This window comes from Xyrauchen texanus, chromosome 18, assembly GCF_025860055.1.
Source record: "Xyrauchen texanus isolate HMW12.3.18 chromosome 18, RBS_HiC_50CHRs, whole genome shotgun sequence".
Lineage (NCBI taxonomy): Eukaryota > Metazoa > Chordata > Actinopteri > Cypriniformes > Catostomidae > Xyrauchen > Xyrauchen texanus.
This window is the reverse complement of record NC_068293.1, coordinates 15,760,496-15,778,666: the sequence shown is the minus strand read 5'-3', so window position 1 is coordinate 15,778,666 and position 18,171 is coordinate 15,760,496. Positions and strand designations below refer to the sequence as shown.

The 18,171-nt window shown below is 36.9% G+C and overlaps 1 protein-coding gene across 1 annotated transcript in view; it reads right to left on the bottom strand.

Annotated features, from left to right (window-relative positions):
- LOC127658592 (unconventional myosin-X-like) overlaps nucleotides 1-18,171 on the bottom strand; it is a 106,548-nt gene that overhangs the window by 43,238 nt on the left and 45,139 nt on the right. The window contains exons 9-18 of the mRNA XM_052147969.1: nucleotides 16,993-17,122; nucleotides 16,202-16,320; nucleotides 13,013-13,159; nucleotides 12,811-12,911; nucleotides 11,815-11,881; nucleotides 9,607-9,699; nucleotides 6,284-6,352; nucleotides 3,158-3,240; nucleotides 2,667-2,775; nucleotides 1,282-1,362 (exon numbers count right to left, since the gene is read on the bottom strand). Of these exons, the coding sequence (XP_052003929.1) occupies nucleotides 1,282-1,362; nucleotides 2,667-2,775; nucleotides 3,158-3,240; nucleotides 6,284-6,352; nucleotides 9,607-9,699; nucleotides 11,815-11,881; nucleotides 12,811-12,911; nucleotides 13,013-13,159; nucleotides 16,202-16,320; nucleotides 16,993-17,122 (999 nt within the window). The remainder of the gene's footprint in view (nucleotides 1-1,281; nucleotides 1,363-2,666; nucleotides 2,776-3,157; nucleotides 3,241-6,283; nucleotides 6,353-9,606; nucleotides 9,700-11,814; nucleotides 11,882-12,810; nucleotides 12,912-13,012; nucleotides 13,160-16,201; nucleotides 16,321-16,992; nucleotides 17,123-18,171) is intronic.

Below are 18,171 nucleotides of genomic sequence, written 5' to 3'. Positions count from 1 at the left end.
TTACACTTTTGTGGAAATAAACCTACAAATGATCTACTTTTAGTTTTCCCTACATATTAAGCAGGGATTGTATGTTGTCTTTTAAGGGGTCCAGAGTAGGGTGATATGATCAAAGGATCACTGTTGCCTATAGTAAACGAACAAAAAGGTGTGGCAGGCAGAGCACCAGATGAGGCCAACTATCAACAATACAATAACCCCATTGGTAGATCTGTGCCAACCCGATTCTCTGCCAACTCTATAAATCAATTCAGTCAGAATCATTCCTGTAATATGGCAGCTCAAATGAACATTATTACTGCTTGATTGTATCATATAATGAAGGGCAGGTGCTGTCTCTGGCTTTTTGTGATCTTTTCTGCTGTTATCCCTACATTCCTCTGCTGCAGGGCATGAGTGTGATACTGCTCTCACTACTGCTGAAGCGGACAGCCGTGACCTCTGACCCCAGCGCAGGCGGGTTTGAGTTGGAGGAATGTGCTGGCTGTGTGGATGGGCCACTCTGCTCTGAGCAGACCAGCACAAAGAGACTCTATTTACAGAACGCAGAAAGAACACTGGGGAACACTCCATACTCCGAGCACTTGCTGGCTGTACAGATTCTTCTCACATTGAGATGCTGCCAGATTTTAGTTCTTGTGATAGTATGAGGGGAATTTTACCTTAAAGGGATAGTTCACCCTAGAAAAATACAAATTCTGTAATTTTTTACTCATCCTCATGTCGTTTCAAACCTTTATGACTTCCTTTCTGCCATGGTACACAAAAAGAGTTGTTAGGCAGAATATCAGAATGTCACCTTTCATTTATATTGTGTGAAAAAATAATTCACGAGGATCAAAACGCATTCATGATTCTGCATTGCATTCTTGGAACCAATGCAATTCGGTGTCATTGACTTCAAACAATCAATTGAGATTTGAGAGCTACAGAACATATATGGCAATATGGAAAATTATCAACAAATAACAACTTCTGTTCCCCAAACAAAGCTATCAGATGTCTTCAGAAGACTTGGAAAATAACACACAAGTCTTATGGACTACTTTTATCATTCTTGTATGCTGTTTTTTTTGTCCTTTTTGGAGCTTGACTGCCCCTAGTCACTGTATGTTTTCATTGTATGGAAATGTGCAGCATGCACATTCTTCAAAATGTTTCCTTTGGCATTCCATGGAAGAGAGAAAAGTCATATGAGTTTAGATTGACATGAAGGTGAGTTTTGGAGCATGTAATAAGAAGACAGAAATGAAAAACTACCAATTTATGTTTCAATCCTACCTTCTCCATGTTGGGTTTAATGCAGCGTACAAAGAAAGGGTTGGAGGCACTTAAAGTAGCCATCAGTGCATGAAGGGAATCCTAAAACACACAGACGACACACAGTCACAATACCACTAAATCACACCCCTGCATAGCAAATTAAAACCTCGAAAACCACTGTGCAGCAATCGCAGCTGCTATTTACTTGTCCGTCCCTCATCTCCTAGTGAAGAGGGCAAACATAGGCAGTGACAGGGTCAGTATTTACCCAGTCACATCACGGACCCTTCAATCTGGCACGCTGTCCCACAGCCTCAGACTGAGAGGCTCCAGCCCGGCTTTAATGACAGGGGAACCGGGGAACATGCACGGACTCTATCGAACCCTTGTGCCTGGTTTGTGGGTAATGCCCTGGCTTTAAGAGCCACAGTACAAGGGCAGTTGCCAAATCCGCTGTACGGCAGTTATGACACGCAAAGCCCTGTAACCCGCAAAGCAGCAGATACACAGGGACATAGACAAAGGGGATAAAACACATATATGCAAAGTACACACACAGACACAGAAGTACAGAAAAAGACAACAAAAAAAACTCTGCAAGATTTATACACAGAGTGGCGACAAAATGTATTTGGACAATATTGGAAACAATTAAAAATGCATGAATTTAATTGCACTACATAACAAAATATTAAGCACAAGTATCGACTGCGAGCATATGATGGTAGACCTTTTCTCAGAACTTACATCACTTTTCTTCACCATTTTTGCAATTACTATTAAAAAGATAGTTCACCCAAAAATCTCAGATTTACTCACCCTTGTGCCATCCCAGATGTGTATGACTTTCTTTCTTCTGCAGAACTCAAATTAAGATTTTTAGAAGAATATCTCAGCTCTGTAGGTTCTCACAATGCAAGTGAATGGTGACCAGAACTTTGAATCTGCAAAAATCACATTCAAAGTTCTGGTCACCATTCACTTGCATAGCATGGACCAATAGAGCTGAGAAATTCTTCTAAAAAAATCTTTGTTTGTGTTCTGCAGTAGAAAGTCATACACATCTGGGATGGTATAAATGTGAGTAAATGATAAGAGAATTTCATTTTTTCATCATCTCTTTAACCAACTATCTCTTCATATTTTGTAAGTGTTCCTTAAGTGTCTAAATACTTTTGGAGGCCACTGTATTTCCCCAAATATGGCCCCCCCCTAAAAGAAAGTCCATACACAACACCACACACACATTGGCCCACATTCTTTATCCTCTTGATTCTTTTAAAATGTTGTTTCACATTGTTACATAATTACAATTACATTCCAATCACAAGGCTTATGTAAAAAAACATTATCAAAATACGCTATATTCAGATCATAGATTGGCGTCTTTCTAAATGTCTCACCCTGAACTGCGAGCTGACGGTGGGCTTGCGACGGGCAGTGCCCATCTTCAGAGTCTCGTCTCCATTCCTGCTGCCAACACGCTCAAACAGATCATAGATGAAGTCGAGCCTGAGTCACAAAACAGACAGACAACATTAATGTATACTGCCCATACTGTAGAAATGTAGATCAGGGACAAATGCTTTAAATGTAACAATATTTGTTTTCTATGAGAAATATAATTTACATGCAGCATGGAATTATATTTGTAATTCCATATAAAAAACAATATTGTTTGTGTCACAGTACCACAGTATTACCATGTTACCATGTATCTTGCTTTGAAGTACCTTGATGCATCAGGTATACTCTGTATCCATCACTGTACTTATTTGTATGTAACAACATGCAACATGCTTTACAAGGAAAAGTGTCTAGAGTGAACTTTTGCAGATGGACATTCATTGATCCATTGCTTTAAATGCTGTAAATAAAGCAAATTATTTGTCACCTGCTGTCCTTCAGCATGTTGAGAATATCATCTCTGAATGTGTCTCTGTTCTTTTCTAGAATGCCACGTACATCATACAATACCTGACACACACAGAAAAATACAGGTATGAATGATTAAACACAGCATGTGAGTTAATATGTGCATTTGAATTCTATTTAGTACTGCACTATGGTACTCTGGCTTTGCAGTCAAAGACAGAGGTGAAGAACTTTGATGTCATTCTAGATTGTGATCTGAATTTTAAGTCTCATATGAATTATGATACTAAGACCTGTTTTTATCATCTTAGAAACATTGCACAAATTTGACCCTATGTTTCACTTGATGACGCAAAAAAATGTACTCGTGCATTTTTTTTTCTACCATTGTTTATTGTAATGCACTTTATACTGACTTACTAGTTGTATAGACAGACTGCAACTGATGAAGAATGCTGCAGCCAGAGTGCTTACAAGATCCACATCACATCAGTTTTAGCTCATTTGCATTGGTTACCCATTAAATACAAGATTTATTTTAAGGTTCTTATAAAGGTTTTTAAAGCACTTAAAGCTTTAAAACCATCATACATTTCTGTTTATCAAATTATGTTCCAACTCGCAGTTTGAGGTCATTCAATGCAGAATTTCTTGTCATGTAAATCTTCTGTTGAAGATCTTCTGAGATATGTTGAAGCTACTTTTAGCCATTTTGCACCAAAAATGTGGAATGCTTTACCAATTGAAATTAGACAAGCACCAAGTATTCACATTTTTAAAAAGCATTTGAATAAATTTCATTATGTTTAATTTGTATGTTTATAATTTAGATTTCCCTACATTTGTTTTCATTCCTTTTATTTTATTTGTTTTATCTTTGTACTATTTCATTTTTATTGCGATGATTTGTTTTACTTTCTCTGAAATTTTGAATTCTATGTTTTTATACTTCCAAATGTGAAGCACTTTGAGCTGCATATTATGTATGAAAGGTGCAAAACAAATAAAATGTATTATTATTATTATTATTATTATTGAAAGTCTGTGACCATACAGGAATCTGGGATTTAATGGATTTCTTGACTTGAAGAGACGATCAATAACAATGTAAAATGAAGAAGATATAATTAAGATTCTTCACTATTTGTAGGTCACTAATAAAATGTAAGCAAATTTGAACAACAAAAGGTTTTGCACAAACTTTGCAAACATTTTGGGGCACACACCAAATACAAAGACATTTTCAGTTCAACCTTTATTTCAAATTGTTATGCTGGTAATTTGTAAAGTGTGTTTGTTGCTACGTTTCCGATTGCACACAAATTTGTGTATGTGAAGAAAAATTATCAGTCTCTTATTTTTGCATTTGCTTGCAACATGCAATATTGATGAGAGACAGTAAAAGAGAGAGGATGAGTGAGCTGGTGCTGCCACAGTCTAATACAGTCACCTGTTGAGTCTTACTCTGTCATGGCCTCCATGGCGATAGATTCCTCCTCTGATCTTAACACCATGAAATACACTCCTGAGCTTTAGAGCATGTAGCATGCTGGGAGTATTTATATCACCAGCCAGATAATTACATGAATCTCAACATCTTCTTCCAGTTAAACGAACAACACATCCAAAGCTTATAGTCTGATCTTTCATTGTGTTGGCCTTGAGAACAGATGTTAAAGATATTCTCCATCAAAAAGCATTTGAAAGATTGGACATGCATTGTGGGGCAAGGTTCCACGTGGGATGTTTTGCACATGAGTAACATATCTCAGGCAGACGTGCACTGCAAAACATTTTAATCAGTTTTGTTGTCTTGTTTTCCAGTAAAAATATCTAAATGGCCTCAAAATAAATGACATTTACCTGAGAAGTAAAATTACTTAAGATATTAAGACTTGTTATCAAAGAATGTATCTTGGATTGAAATCTTATCTCACTGGCAAATTGGGTTGTTTTTTTCTTGCTTAAGCATAAATCAAGCAAACGTTAATGAGGTTTATGCTTAATACAAGAAAAAACTACTATGAAAAAAAAGCTTAATTGAAGATACAGTACATTCTTGCTTCTCGAGTAAATATACAGGATGTTTAGGTATTTTTTATTGTAAAACAAGAAGAAAAAAAGATTGAGAAAATATTATTTGTGGTGTGACGATATCTGCTCTTTTAACCGGGTGAGTGACGAGATGTCTGGACGGTGTTTGTGTCTAATTACATTTGGAAAAAAGTTCAATCAGACTACCTTCAATGATTGAAAATATAGACGAGGAGGAGAGAGAATGCAACAGACATGACAGAGAGAATGAGAAGTGTAAAGACAAATTGTAACAAGAGAAAGAGAGCTGGACAGCAGCTCTTATGTCTCTTCATTCCAAATGCTTCTCATGGGACTGGATGCTAGGCGTGTGGTTTCAAGCACATTACAACTGTAGAGACTTTGTGTGGTCCATGGTGAAAGAGCAATTCAACCTTTTTCTCTTTGTTTTCTGTTTGTACCCAAACTGCTCTTTCTCACTCTCCTAAAAAAGGCTCTATTTCAGTATGAAACACATCGATTGAGGCAGCACCTTTGCTCGGCTCATGGGAGGGGCACTGTACTCACTTTATCCCGGCAATCAAACCTCACGGATAGTGATACAAAATATCAGAGGAACCCTACTCAGCAACAGCTAATTTGTGTAAGGGGAGATGCATGGGCCATGCAGCCATTGCAGTGTTACTGAAAAAAGCTGGGGAGTGGCACCCTACTCTTGTGTATTGTGTGTGTAATGAGTCTGCTGTGTCTCTTGAGTCAATTAAATGAATTTAAATGTATAATAAAACTTGGCAGACTTTATCTTTACACCCTCACATATATATTTCACATATATATTCGATCCCCACAGCCACCACCATTGTGTCCTTGAGCAAGACACTTAACTCCAGGTTGCTCCGGGGGGATTGTCCCTGTAATAAATGCACTGTAAGTCGCTTTGGATAAAAGCGTCTGCCAAATGCATAAATGTAAATGTAAATATATATTATACACATAATTTAATTCACAATGCTTACATACAGTATGTGCTATACACAACAATTTTCTTCCACATACCTGGAAAAACATAAATTCTCTGCTATGTCTCATGATAATTGGTGTATGTAATTACCTCTCCTGCATAATGTTTAATGCCAAACTGGTGATCTGCCACTCTTGGTTTCACGTAGTAAGGGTTTGTCTGCAGAGACAACAAAATATAACACATTATTTCACCTGATTATCATTCCATTGTTTTTTTTTTTCCCCCACAGGCAGTGATCCTCGTTATTCCTGCCCCATTGAAACAGAATACTATACTATACTATACTAGGCCATCCTGTGCTATACATTAGTAGGCTATACTATTCTATTGCTATACAGTACTATAACAGACTATATTATGCTATGCTATTCTAAACTATACAAAATTAGATTATACTATGCCATGCATTTCTATGCTATGCTATACAATATATAAAATACAACACTATAATATGCTATGCAATAATATGCCATTCTACACTATACTATACTATTCTAAACTATACAAAATTAGACTATACTATGCTATGCATAACTATGCTATGCTATACAATATATACAATACAACACTATGCAATAGTATAATATGCCATTCTAAACTACAAAAATAGACTATACTATGTTATGCAATACTATACTATGCTATACATTGATATTCTTTGCTATTCACTGCATACAATACTACACTATACTATGTTATGTTCTAATATCACGTTTTCAAACTTTAAGGCAGAGCATGTCAGGGGAGGTGCAGAGACAGATGATAATTTCAATAAGTAAAAAGATACATAAATACAATAAAAATGCATTGTGAATGTAAATGAAAATTATTGGCATAATGGACCATAGTGCTTAATAGACTGTAGCTCTATGGCATTATAATATTGTTAATGTCGCGAGCACAACATGCATATCATGCGAGAGCGCATCCATGTACTGGACAGACTATGCTGCTCTATGACATTTGCAAATATAATATAAAGCCACACACCTCCGCCTCTGTTCATTCATATTCTGCTCCTGCAGATGTGCAGAGTTTGAGTAATGAACTCATCATTTGGCCAGTAATTAATCTTTTTGTTTGTTTTTTTAAATGCAAAATAATATGGTTAAATTAGTACTGTAAGAACGATATTCTGATACTCGCTGACGATGCAAGTGATGTGAGCAAATAAAACCGTCAATTAAACATCTGTTGCAACTGACATCTTCTGTCACCTCAGTGGAAAACAGTTGCACAAGATTATCTAGGGCGCAGAAAATATGATAATAAGCAGAACAAATTCCCTGTGTCCATTATTATGAGTTCAACATGATATCGAGTCGATGTGTCTTCATGTGTTTGTGACAAACTGCCGTTTCACATAGAGATGGAGATTGGCTCATGTGCTGCGAGTTTATCACAGATATAGGCTAATAACAGTCAGGCTAAGTGAGGACAAACAGGTATTTTTAATAAAAAATAATGCTGAATACGGTTTCACAGTATTAACAGAAACATTTATAGCTGTTAATCAACCATCACTGTTTAACGCATTGGACGAATGGCACTATAATATGCCTTTCTATACTATACATTTACATTTATGCATTTGGCAGATACTTTTATCCAAAGCGACTTACAGTGCACTTATTACAGGGATAATCCCCCGGAGCAACCTGGAGTTAAGTGCCTTGCTCAAGGACACAATGGTGTGGCTGTGGGGATCGAACCAGAGACCTTCTGATTACCAGTTATGCGCTTTAGCCCACTATGCCACTACCACCCACATTACGATACTATACAATACTATACTATTGTATACTAGGCTAAACTATACGATAATATATTATATTATACCATATTGTACTATGCTATACGATGCTACAATACACTATACTAGACTATAATATGCCATTCTATACAATATTAGACTATACTATACTACACTATAATATGCCTTTCTATACTATACAATATTAGACTATACTATACCATACTACACTAAACTGTACTAGACTATAATATACCATTCTACACTATACAATATTACACTGTAGTATACTGTGCTATACTATACTAAAAAGTCCTAAACATTGCACTCATATACTAAATACTAATATACTAAAAATGGATACAGAGTCACATGGACTATTTCACAAATTACATTCTTTCTTTTTTTTTTCTCTCCCCATTTTGGAATGCCCAATGCGCTCCAAGTCCTCGTGGTGGCGTAGTGACTCAATCTGGGTGGCGGAGGATGAATCTCAGTTGCCTCCGTGTCTGAGACCTTAAATCCACGCATTATATCAGGTGGTTTGTTGAGCACGTTAAAGAGGCATCCATGCACAACTCACCATGCGCTCCACCGAGAGCGAAACACATTATGCTGCCTCTTAAAATTTCTCGTTTTGGCCAAATTTTAAGGTAGCATCGGCTGTATCCTTGTCCGGGTAGGTGATCCCAGAATGCACCGTGATGAGATCGGTGGAAAAATAAATCCAAGATGGCAGACAAAGCGAGAGAAATTTAGAATATAAAATGACTTATAATCCATTAAATACTAAAAAGTATCGATAAATAACAGTTTAATATGATACAAACTGACTATTTTACCCGTGCGTATTTATGCTCATTATAGGATTGCATCGGTTCTCTCACGTCCTCTGTATTGAAATCAGCTGCGAGTTGAGTCTCATGCACTGCGCGTAAGAAGCGTTATTTGATCCTATGTAGAGTGTTCCAAATCGCTTTCTTATGAGGCATCATGTCAGTAAGGATGCTGCCATATAAGACAGCTGCCTACGTAGGCAGGTGACAGCAAGGCAGCTCAATAAGTTTTGGAACAGGACTGATGTCATTACTAGATTCCTATTTCTATTCTACTTATTCTGCCCATTACAACTGCACTATTCACCTGGCACACAAATCCCTTATGTGTACTGTATGATATTTTATTGTATATGTGTATAATACATAAATGTATCATTTGTATACCGTCCTGTATGTAATGTAATTGTGAAATCATAAGGGTTGCTCTGGCATGTTAACTGTAATTTTTGAAGTTTTAAATTTGAAAGTCAAATTTATTTTAAGAGCATAAGAACTTACCAGTCAATATACATTAATTCTATTCTGCAGGGAGTACACATAATAATAAAGGTGCATGAGAACTACTGGTGTGTATGGAGTTAAGGCAGACTCTATGTGGGCTTTCTGAGGACCTTTTTTCTCTTGTACTCATTGTTCCTGCAGCCGGCTTACATTACTGTATTGTACATGTGTGTTTGAGAGGTTGTGGGTGTGTGACAGGGTGTTGTCCACTAGCTCAGCGCTAGTCTTTATCAACGAGTTTAGTGAAGAGTTAACTCCCTCTGATCTGAAATGCATTGAGCAGAAGAAAGATTAGTGTGTTTTGAAGTAGGACTCACAGCATGCCGGCTGTGGAGTTTCTCCAGCAGAGTGTAGTCCGTGCCTTTAGGGAATCTGCTCTCTTCATTGATAAGAGCCAACATGCCCAGTTTCTGCAGGGTAAGAGCACAATTAGCTAAGCACACATGGGCTCTCCACATTAACCACAGAGTTCTCTATAACAGTGGAGAGCCATTTATTACCATTACTGTCTAATATGGGCTCTCCAATTACACACTATTTACTTGTCATGTAATGAAGCCTTTTGTACAAGTTAATGTCGCATAGTTAATAAACAGAAAAAAAATTTGAAGTCTGTCTTTCTCATTGACAGTGTAGAAGGAATAAAACTGAAAACATTTTGGCCTTTTGCCACTTTTATTGATACAGATACCCTGACAGCACACATTCAGCTCTCAGACATCCTTTCTATGTGAGCCTCTTTTCCCAAAAGGTAGCATTTTCACTGCAAAATACTGTATGATCTGCCATTTCTAAAATGTTCCATGACAGAATCACATTCAGTACATGTATTTGCAGTGTTTCTTCAATGTTTAGGATTTAGAATGCATGATAATCCAATTTTGTATTAAGTTTATCAGGTTTGTATATAATAATTACAACACAATGCTTTCTAGATGATGCACTCTTACAAACCTTTTAGTGAGTGCATGAGCACCATGGCATAAATCGGATTTGTCAGAGGACTGACTGTCCTCAATATCATTTTGAAAGTGATGAAATTGAATCCATTTCTTGAAACTGTGTAGTCAATATCTGGTAAATGTACTGTACATCAGTTAATTAGTTATTGACTTAACCGCAATATGATTCCAATAGACGATAATATGTCTAACTGTGCAGTCACATTTCCTACATGCTCAATGCAGCGTGTCTTGCATTTTGTCTAATTGTACAGCAGCAGAAGCATGTTCACATGCTTAACACAGTATTTGTATGTTCAAGTGGTAGCAAGTCTTTGATATTGGTCTGGGCTGACTAGATGTTCTGCACTGCTGTTGCTGCAGAGAAATTACAAATCAATATTTCATACCCAGGTTAACAAGCTAAATCTATCCGAGAGTTGTTATGACTAAACTTTAGTTACACTAGGAATATCATAAAATATTCAAACTTGCGACTCCAGGTGTGGTAGTAAGCGTCTTTACTCGCTGAGCTACCCAGGCCCCAATTGGCCTTATGTTTAATGTAGTTTGGCTTAATAGCTTTGGGAGACCACAAGGGGGCGATATAACATTTACTGAACTTAACATTGAAGAAGGTCAGTTGTGAATCTAGTCACCTTACACATTACAAAAGCAAACTGAACGATTAGAAACGGCAATGTTTATTTTGCAATTTCACTGGATGTAGCCTTGAATAGGTTTCATTTAAGGTGTCAAACCACAAAAAAAAACTTTTTGAAAATACATTGCCTAGGCTATATAAAAGATACATATCTACAATATATCATCAAGTGATGGCTAGAGTAAATAACCTATGACCTTTGATAATGATTTAGATAATAATTTAATGGAAAACTATGCAAGTTGCGTTCCGTGGCACTGCAGAAATTTAAGCAGCCTCCGAAGTCTTAAACAGGCACCACCAACAGATGCTGAGCTGCGGCGGCGGTGATGGTGTGTGTACCTTTATAGAAAGAATTGCTTCAAATTTTAGAACATGCTATTTTGTCCAGCTGAGGCGTCCGGTGTGCGACCGCCTTTAAGCTACTCTGCAGCACACACTTTACCAACGTTGTGTTTAAAAATATGCACGAAGAGACAAAGACTATTGTGAAACGAGTAGCCCTATTTATATCTGGAAAAAAAGCTAAACAGATCGATAATCATCTCAACGTAAATTTACACATTCATGCATTTGCTGTGTCCAAAACTCATGTGCTCATTCACCATTCAAAACATATTGAATGACGCATATGAGCGTAAATGAGTAAATTGAGACGTTAGGTGTATGACATTATAAACACGCTGTCTCTTAAATGATGAAAAACTACTTCTTGCAATCCAATGTGACCATTCAGACTGAAATGCTGAAAAAAAATTAATTCATGTTTTTTTGCCGTTTTATCTATCAATTTAATTGTTTTGAGTCGGATACACCAAAACAAAAATTCTAGGCTACTACTCCAACAACACAAATGGTTACTAATAAGTTTTGTGTGGTCACAGTGTGGGCTGATTAAAGGTTAAAGTTTAAAGAGCAACCTTTTCAATCAGATCCAGACACTCCGCGTTGTCCATCCAATCGATGGCTTCCCAGTGTATTCCCTCCCTGTACGAAGACACAAGAGAATCTCTTGAGCAGTTGAAACACACACATATAATGACACACACACATAATAAAAGTAAACAAAGGTGGTATTCTCCTCAGAGTTCATGTGATAAAATGAGCTGTGACTGGGCATTGCTGATCCCCCTCAGCCAGCACATTTCAACACAAGAACACAACTGTTTGGGAAAGAGGAGATCCATTCACGCATCTGGCAGTGTGCCTCCATAGTCACTATGACAAGAACAGGCAGAGACCCCCCACAGCAATCTCTCTATCAATCAACTACAAAAGTGAGCTGAGCAGATAACCTCTCCTGAACATTTACACTTCCAGTACTTTCTTCTTCAATGGTCAGTTTAATCTTTAATGTCAACTACTGTGTAGCAACAACTGAAAATAATCACGGTGAACAAGTTAGTTCAACTGTTGACATATTTTTAGCTAGATACCTGGATAATAACTCATCCAATTTAATAGCACTTTTGAAGGTAACTCTTTCGCCCTCTTGAGTAATGAAGTTTGTTACCGCCACAGCAAGTGAGAATGTAAGAATGCTTGAGGATTCCAAGCAGTCAGCCATTGCAACAGTGGCCGAACCAATGGTTAGAGTTTATGACGGGACTGTTTTCCAGGCCAATGGAAGACATGGGGAGTGTTCAGTATTTTTGCAATTCCATTCGGTCCCACTAGTGGCGCAAACATTAAACACTGCACCTTTAAGTATATACAATGGGATCTTATATAACTTCTTTCAATTTTGTCATCTATTGATCAATGTAAAAGATGGAAAAGAGTGTAGGCCAATCTAAGCTGGTTTCCAAGAGCAAAATTATGTCTAAATCAGAACAATAAATCACTTTCAATTGTTAAATCTGTGCCATGGACAGGGAATCTTTACTAAAGCACTGGAATTCACTTGCAAGACTCACCTGTTATATTCAAGCTGCTCCAGGGAAAAGATGTGCTTGTTGAAGTACTCCTGGAGCTTCTCATTGGCATAGTTAATGTTGAACTGCTCAAACCGGTTTACCTGGTGGGGAAAAAGTAATAAAAATATGATAACATGCCATCGGCATAATCTGTCTGTCTGGAACATTTCACCTCTGTGCACTATCTAGCAAAAACTCTCACCTCAAAGTTCTCAAAGCCAAAGATGTCCAAAATGCCAATGGACTTGAAGTTGTCTTTTCCTTTGATTTTCTGGTTGATTCGGGCGATGATCCAAGAAAAACATTGCGAATACAATGCCATGGCTACAGAGTCCCGGGAATCAACTGCCTTTGGAGAGCAGGACAGGGACAAATATTAATCCAGAGACATTTTTCCTTTAGTTAGCCTCCAACAGTGCAATTAAAACCACAACATCGACAACCACTCTCTCAAGTGATTATTAAAAACATTATTTTTGCATTTCGACATCACAAAAAAAAGAAAAAAAGTTGTATTTTTTTATACAGTCATATTATGGTTGAAACTAAAGGGTTATTTTCTGTAACCGTGCATGTCTTTAAACCATGGAGTGCAAAGATTTATTGTTTGAAAACCTAATGAAAGACAAGTCTTTCCTGATTTATAGCTGAGACTGTGTACGATACAATGTCCCCCAAAATATTTGAACACACAAAGATACGTTTGTTAGCTTTTTATATTAAGTTCAAAACTTAAATTCAAGACTTCATGAATCCACTATGAATGGCATTGGGTTTAGTTGAAGGTATTGGAAAAGTGTCTAGTATCTAGTATTTCTAGTATCATTTGTTTGCAGATGCCACTTGATTTTATATTTTTATATCGAATGCAATGAATGATACAATAAGAAATATTCTGGGTTCAATACATCAACAACATTTGTGGCATAATGTTGATTACAAAACAATTTATTTAGACTCGCCCCTCCTTTTCTTTAAAAAAAAGAAAAAAAGGAAGTTACAGAGAGGCACTTTCAATGGAAGTAAAAGTGGCCAGTTTTATAAGGGTTTAAAAGGCAGAAATGTGAAGCTTATAATTTTATAAAAACACACTTATTTTTCTGTTAAAACTTGTGTGTTATTTGAGCCATAAAGTTCATGCAGAAAAGGTTTGTAAGGGATTTTAGCACACTAAAATCATGTTTACATGCATCTTGTGGTTGTAAATTTGAAAGAGTATTTTAACATTCAAAAATCCTATTCACTTCCATTGTATGCGCCTCACTGAAACCCAGAATATGTATTTTTTTTTTTTATAGAAACGGAGGGGCAAATCATAGAAAGTTTTTGTGGTATCAAGATTGCACCACAAATGCTGTCAATTGAGCTTAACCAGTATTGAACCCAGAATATTCCTTTAAGTGTCTAATATGTTTTGGGGCCAATGTACAGTATGGAAACTATCTAACTAATGAGTGCAACAACAGTCACCTTAGCGCAAAGCTACAAATGAAACTAGACACATGTTTAACAATCAAATTTAGTAAAAGATTTTACACTTTATTTGACCAAGATTTCCATTTCCAAGCTCTTATAGTTAGAAGTTCCAAGCCTTTCCTACAAGCTCCTACCCAATCATTGTGCAAAAGTGATTAAATGTGGGGAAGCTGTTGAGAAATATCTTCTTCTGAAGTTTCAAGCCCTTATTAAACAGTTCAACTCATAAACCCAGTCCAACTGTTTAATGAATTACAGGAGGAGAAAAAATCAATTCTTCCAAATTAGCATCTGCTATTCCTAAGAATTCCAAACTCCCCTCTATTGTTTCAGCAAATCTATAATTCATCCGTCATATAAAATTCTGTTGGATTCTCAATAGAGTGCTGGCTCCAACAGAAAGACCTGAAAGAATGCCTGTTTGGGCAGGGTACGGCCAATGGTAGCTGCTGAAATCTTGACCACTGTGCTTATGCATGATGGGAAAAGGAGGAGGATGATGAATAAGGGCCTCCATTAAGACATGGCCCTGCTTTATGACTGCTGACACAGGCTGGGGTTAGTGGCTATTGTCTTTTGTGTGTCTACTGAGCCTGTCAAAAGGCTTGGGCATGTTGTACGCGCTTGTCAAGATTTATGAGATGTGGGCTGAGGTCTCTTAATTCTTTTTTTATGCACACCCTTTCCCCTTCTCCCCCATCAGTCTCTCTCTATCTCTGTAGAAAAAGTTCAAGAAAAGTGAGATTAGTTCTGAGAAAGGTCTGGTATTTCTACTCGTCACTTGACCATAAACTTGCATTGCGGAGAAGAGGAATTCTTTAACAATGAGTTTTGAAAGTCTTGTGGTCTCTGCACTAGTCCTTCACTGACTTGTCTCTTGTGTTTAACTTACATACTGTGTGACAGACTGCCCCATCAGGCGGCTGGTAACCGCTGTCTCCACTCTCTCTACCTCTAGTGTGCCTTTTCTCATGAGATCTTTATCACAGAGTTATTATAGCAGGAATTTGAGGGGACAAATAACAGGAAATGGTACCAAGTCACGCAAAGGCGTTTTGTCAGGCGTGTGGGTGTGAGCATGTTTTTAAATGACAGTCTGTCAGTGAAGTCGGGGGTGAGTCTGAGCATACAGTGATAAAGAAGCAGAGCAGGGCATTGAGGGCACATCAGAGACATGCCAGGACATGATCCAACATGATGAGTAACAAAAATGAATGAAAAGCCTTTACCACGTTTTGCAATCACTGCCCAAAGTTATGAATCAAATCTTACATTTTACAAAACCAAATTTACATTTTGAGATATTTAGATTGGTGCATTAATATAGAATGTATGGTCAGAGATGTGCGTTTATGGACATTTTACAATGCTTTTGAAAGTGACTTGTCCAATCAGAGATTAGACTCAAAACTACCTGTTTATGAAGAAGAAGAAGAAGAAGAAGAAGAAGGAGAAGGAGAAGGAGAAGGAGAAGAAGAAGAAGAAGAAGAAGAAGAAGAAGAGGTAACATTTCACAATAAGGTTCCACTCATTAATATTAGTTAATGCATTAGGTATCATGAACAAACAACTAACAATATCATTTTTAACAACATTTATTAATCTTAGTTAATGTTAGTTAATAAAAATACAATTGTTAGTTCATGTTAGTCCATAGTACCTCAACTAATGTTAGAAAATACAACTTTTGGTTTTAAAAATGTTTTACTTAACATTAGCTAAGATTAACAAATTCTATAAAATTATTGTTCATTGTTAGTTCATGTTAACTAATGTTGTTTACTTATGTTAACAAATGGAACCTTATTGTAATGTTTTACCAAAATATCTCTTTGGATTCTCACTTATTGCTCCAAACTTTCCCTAAATGATGGATGGATGGGTGGATGGATGGATGGATGGATGTCTTTCTTACCTGCTCCACAGTGAGTGGTGAGCAGATCTCCTCTCCTCTCAAAATCATGGAGCGCTGAGTCAGAACCTCAGACAGCTGGAAGGAGTCGAGCCCCAGTAGATCACTGACAACACTGACCACTGTCATTCAAATAAACACACAATGCATAAGACTTCAGTTACACGAATGTGTGCATGCATAGTTAATGGATTATCTTTTCATTTCTAACAAACAGAAACTAGGTTGAGAACACTGCCACAGTTATGTACATCCCTGTGGCCTGAAGTGTACACATTTTTCTGGCCACTTTTTTCATAATGAAAGTGAATGAGGACTGAGGCTGTCAAATTCCGTTCTGTTCTTCACACAACGCTATCATATGATATTAAAAGTCTTGGAATGTAGCACCCAAGTATGGACCACTTTTAAGATACTTTTAAGGTACTTTTTTGTCATTTTGGAGTCTGACAGCCCAAAACCCTTTTCACTTTCATGAAAGAAAGTCACAAGTGTTTTCATTTTTGAGTTAACTATCCATCTAACAATCTGAAGGTCAAAGCTGACACTGCTCTTAATCTGTACCCAGGTACACTGACAAAATTTACACCCTGGAACTACAACATTAAGACAGTTTACGGAGTTGTCACCCCTTTAAAATTAGGTCAAATGCATTCTGTGAATTCTCTGCACAAACTAGCAATTGTAGACCTGTACTCAAGACTCCTGACAGATAAACAGTATTCACTGAGATAACTATTAAAGAAACATGTACAACTAGCTATGCTTCAGACAGAGGCTTATCTGTCCCAAACCTCCTTTAGTGGTGATCTGAGCACCCCCAGCGGTCATGAACTCAATGTTGCCGATATGTAATACCACAGACAGCAGCTTGAAGACATCACGGATCTCTTCCTCAGTGAAATCCATCACCTTTAATGCTTCCTACAGTCATTAAACAGAATAAAAGCATGAGCCAGTTATGATGCGTGACTTTTTCAAATTATATCTGGAATTTATTTCTTTTTTTGGATTATTAAACAGATATTGTTAATAATGACAGAACATTATTGGAGACAGAAATGAGGAATCAGAAACATTGCAGGCCAAAATTAACCTGCATCAGCCAGATGGGCAGCAAGGCTCAATGTGCAAAAAGCATGTCACTGTGCCACAGTTGCAATAAAAGACATGTCTTCTACTTGAGTGTCTCATTGTGTTTTGTAGTTATCCTGTATTAAATATTGTTACTTGACCAATTAAAATACATTTGATTATAAAAATAGGATAAACATGCAATTGCTTTGAACAATCTGGATAACTCTTTACCGATAACTCTTTAGGAATAGTTCAACCAATAATGAAAATTCTCACATAGTTTACTCGCCCTCATGCCATCCTAGATGTGTACAATTTTTTTCTTCTGTAGAACACAAACTATGATTTTTAGAAGAATATTTCAGCTCTGTAGGTCCATAAAATACAAGTGAATGGTTGCCAGAACTTTGAAGCACCAAAAAGCACATAAATGTTGCATACAAGTAATCCATAAGAGAACAGTGGATAAATGTCTTTAGAATCGACATGATAGATGTGGGCGAGAAACACATTTTTTTTTTTACTATAAATCTCCACCTTTGTCCAGACCTGACCAGAAGGTTTTAATATGCACAAAAAATGTGAATTGCAAAAAACAGAAGTAAAAGTGAAAGTAAAAGTGGAGATTGACAGTTAAAAAAAGGGGACTTAAATGTTGATCTGTTTTTCACACACACGTATCATATCACTTCGGAAGATATGTATTTAACCACTGGAGTCGAATTGATTAATTTAATTTCATTTATTTATTTATTTATAAAGCACAAATAAACACAACAGAAGTTGACCACTGTGCTGTACAAATGAAGAAGTATAAAACAAACCACACACAATACAGTAACAGACAATAAAACACTAGGTTAGGGTTTAGAGAAACCAAAGTTATGAATGAAATG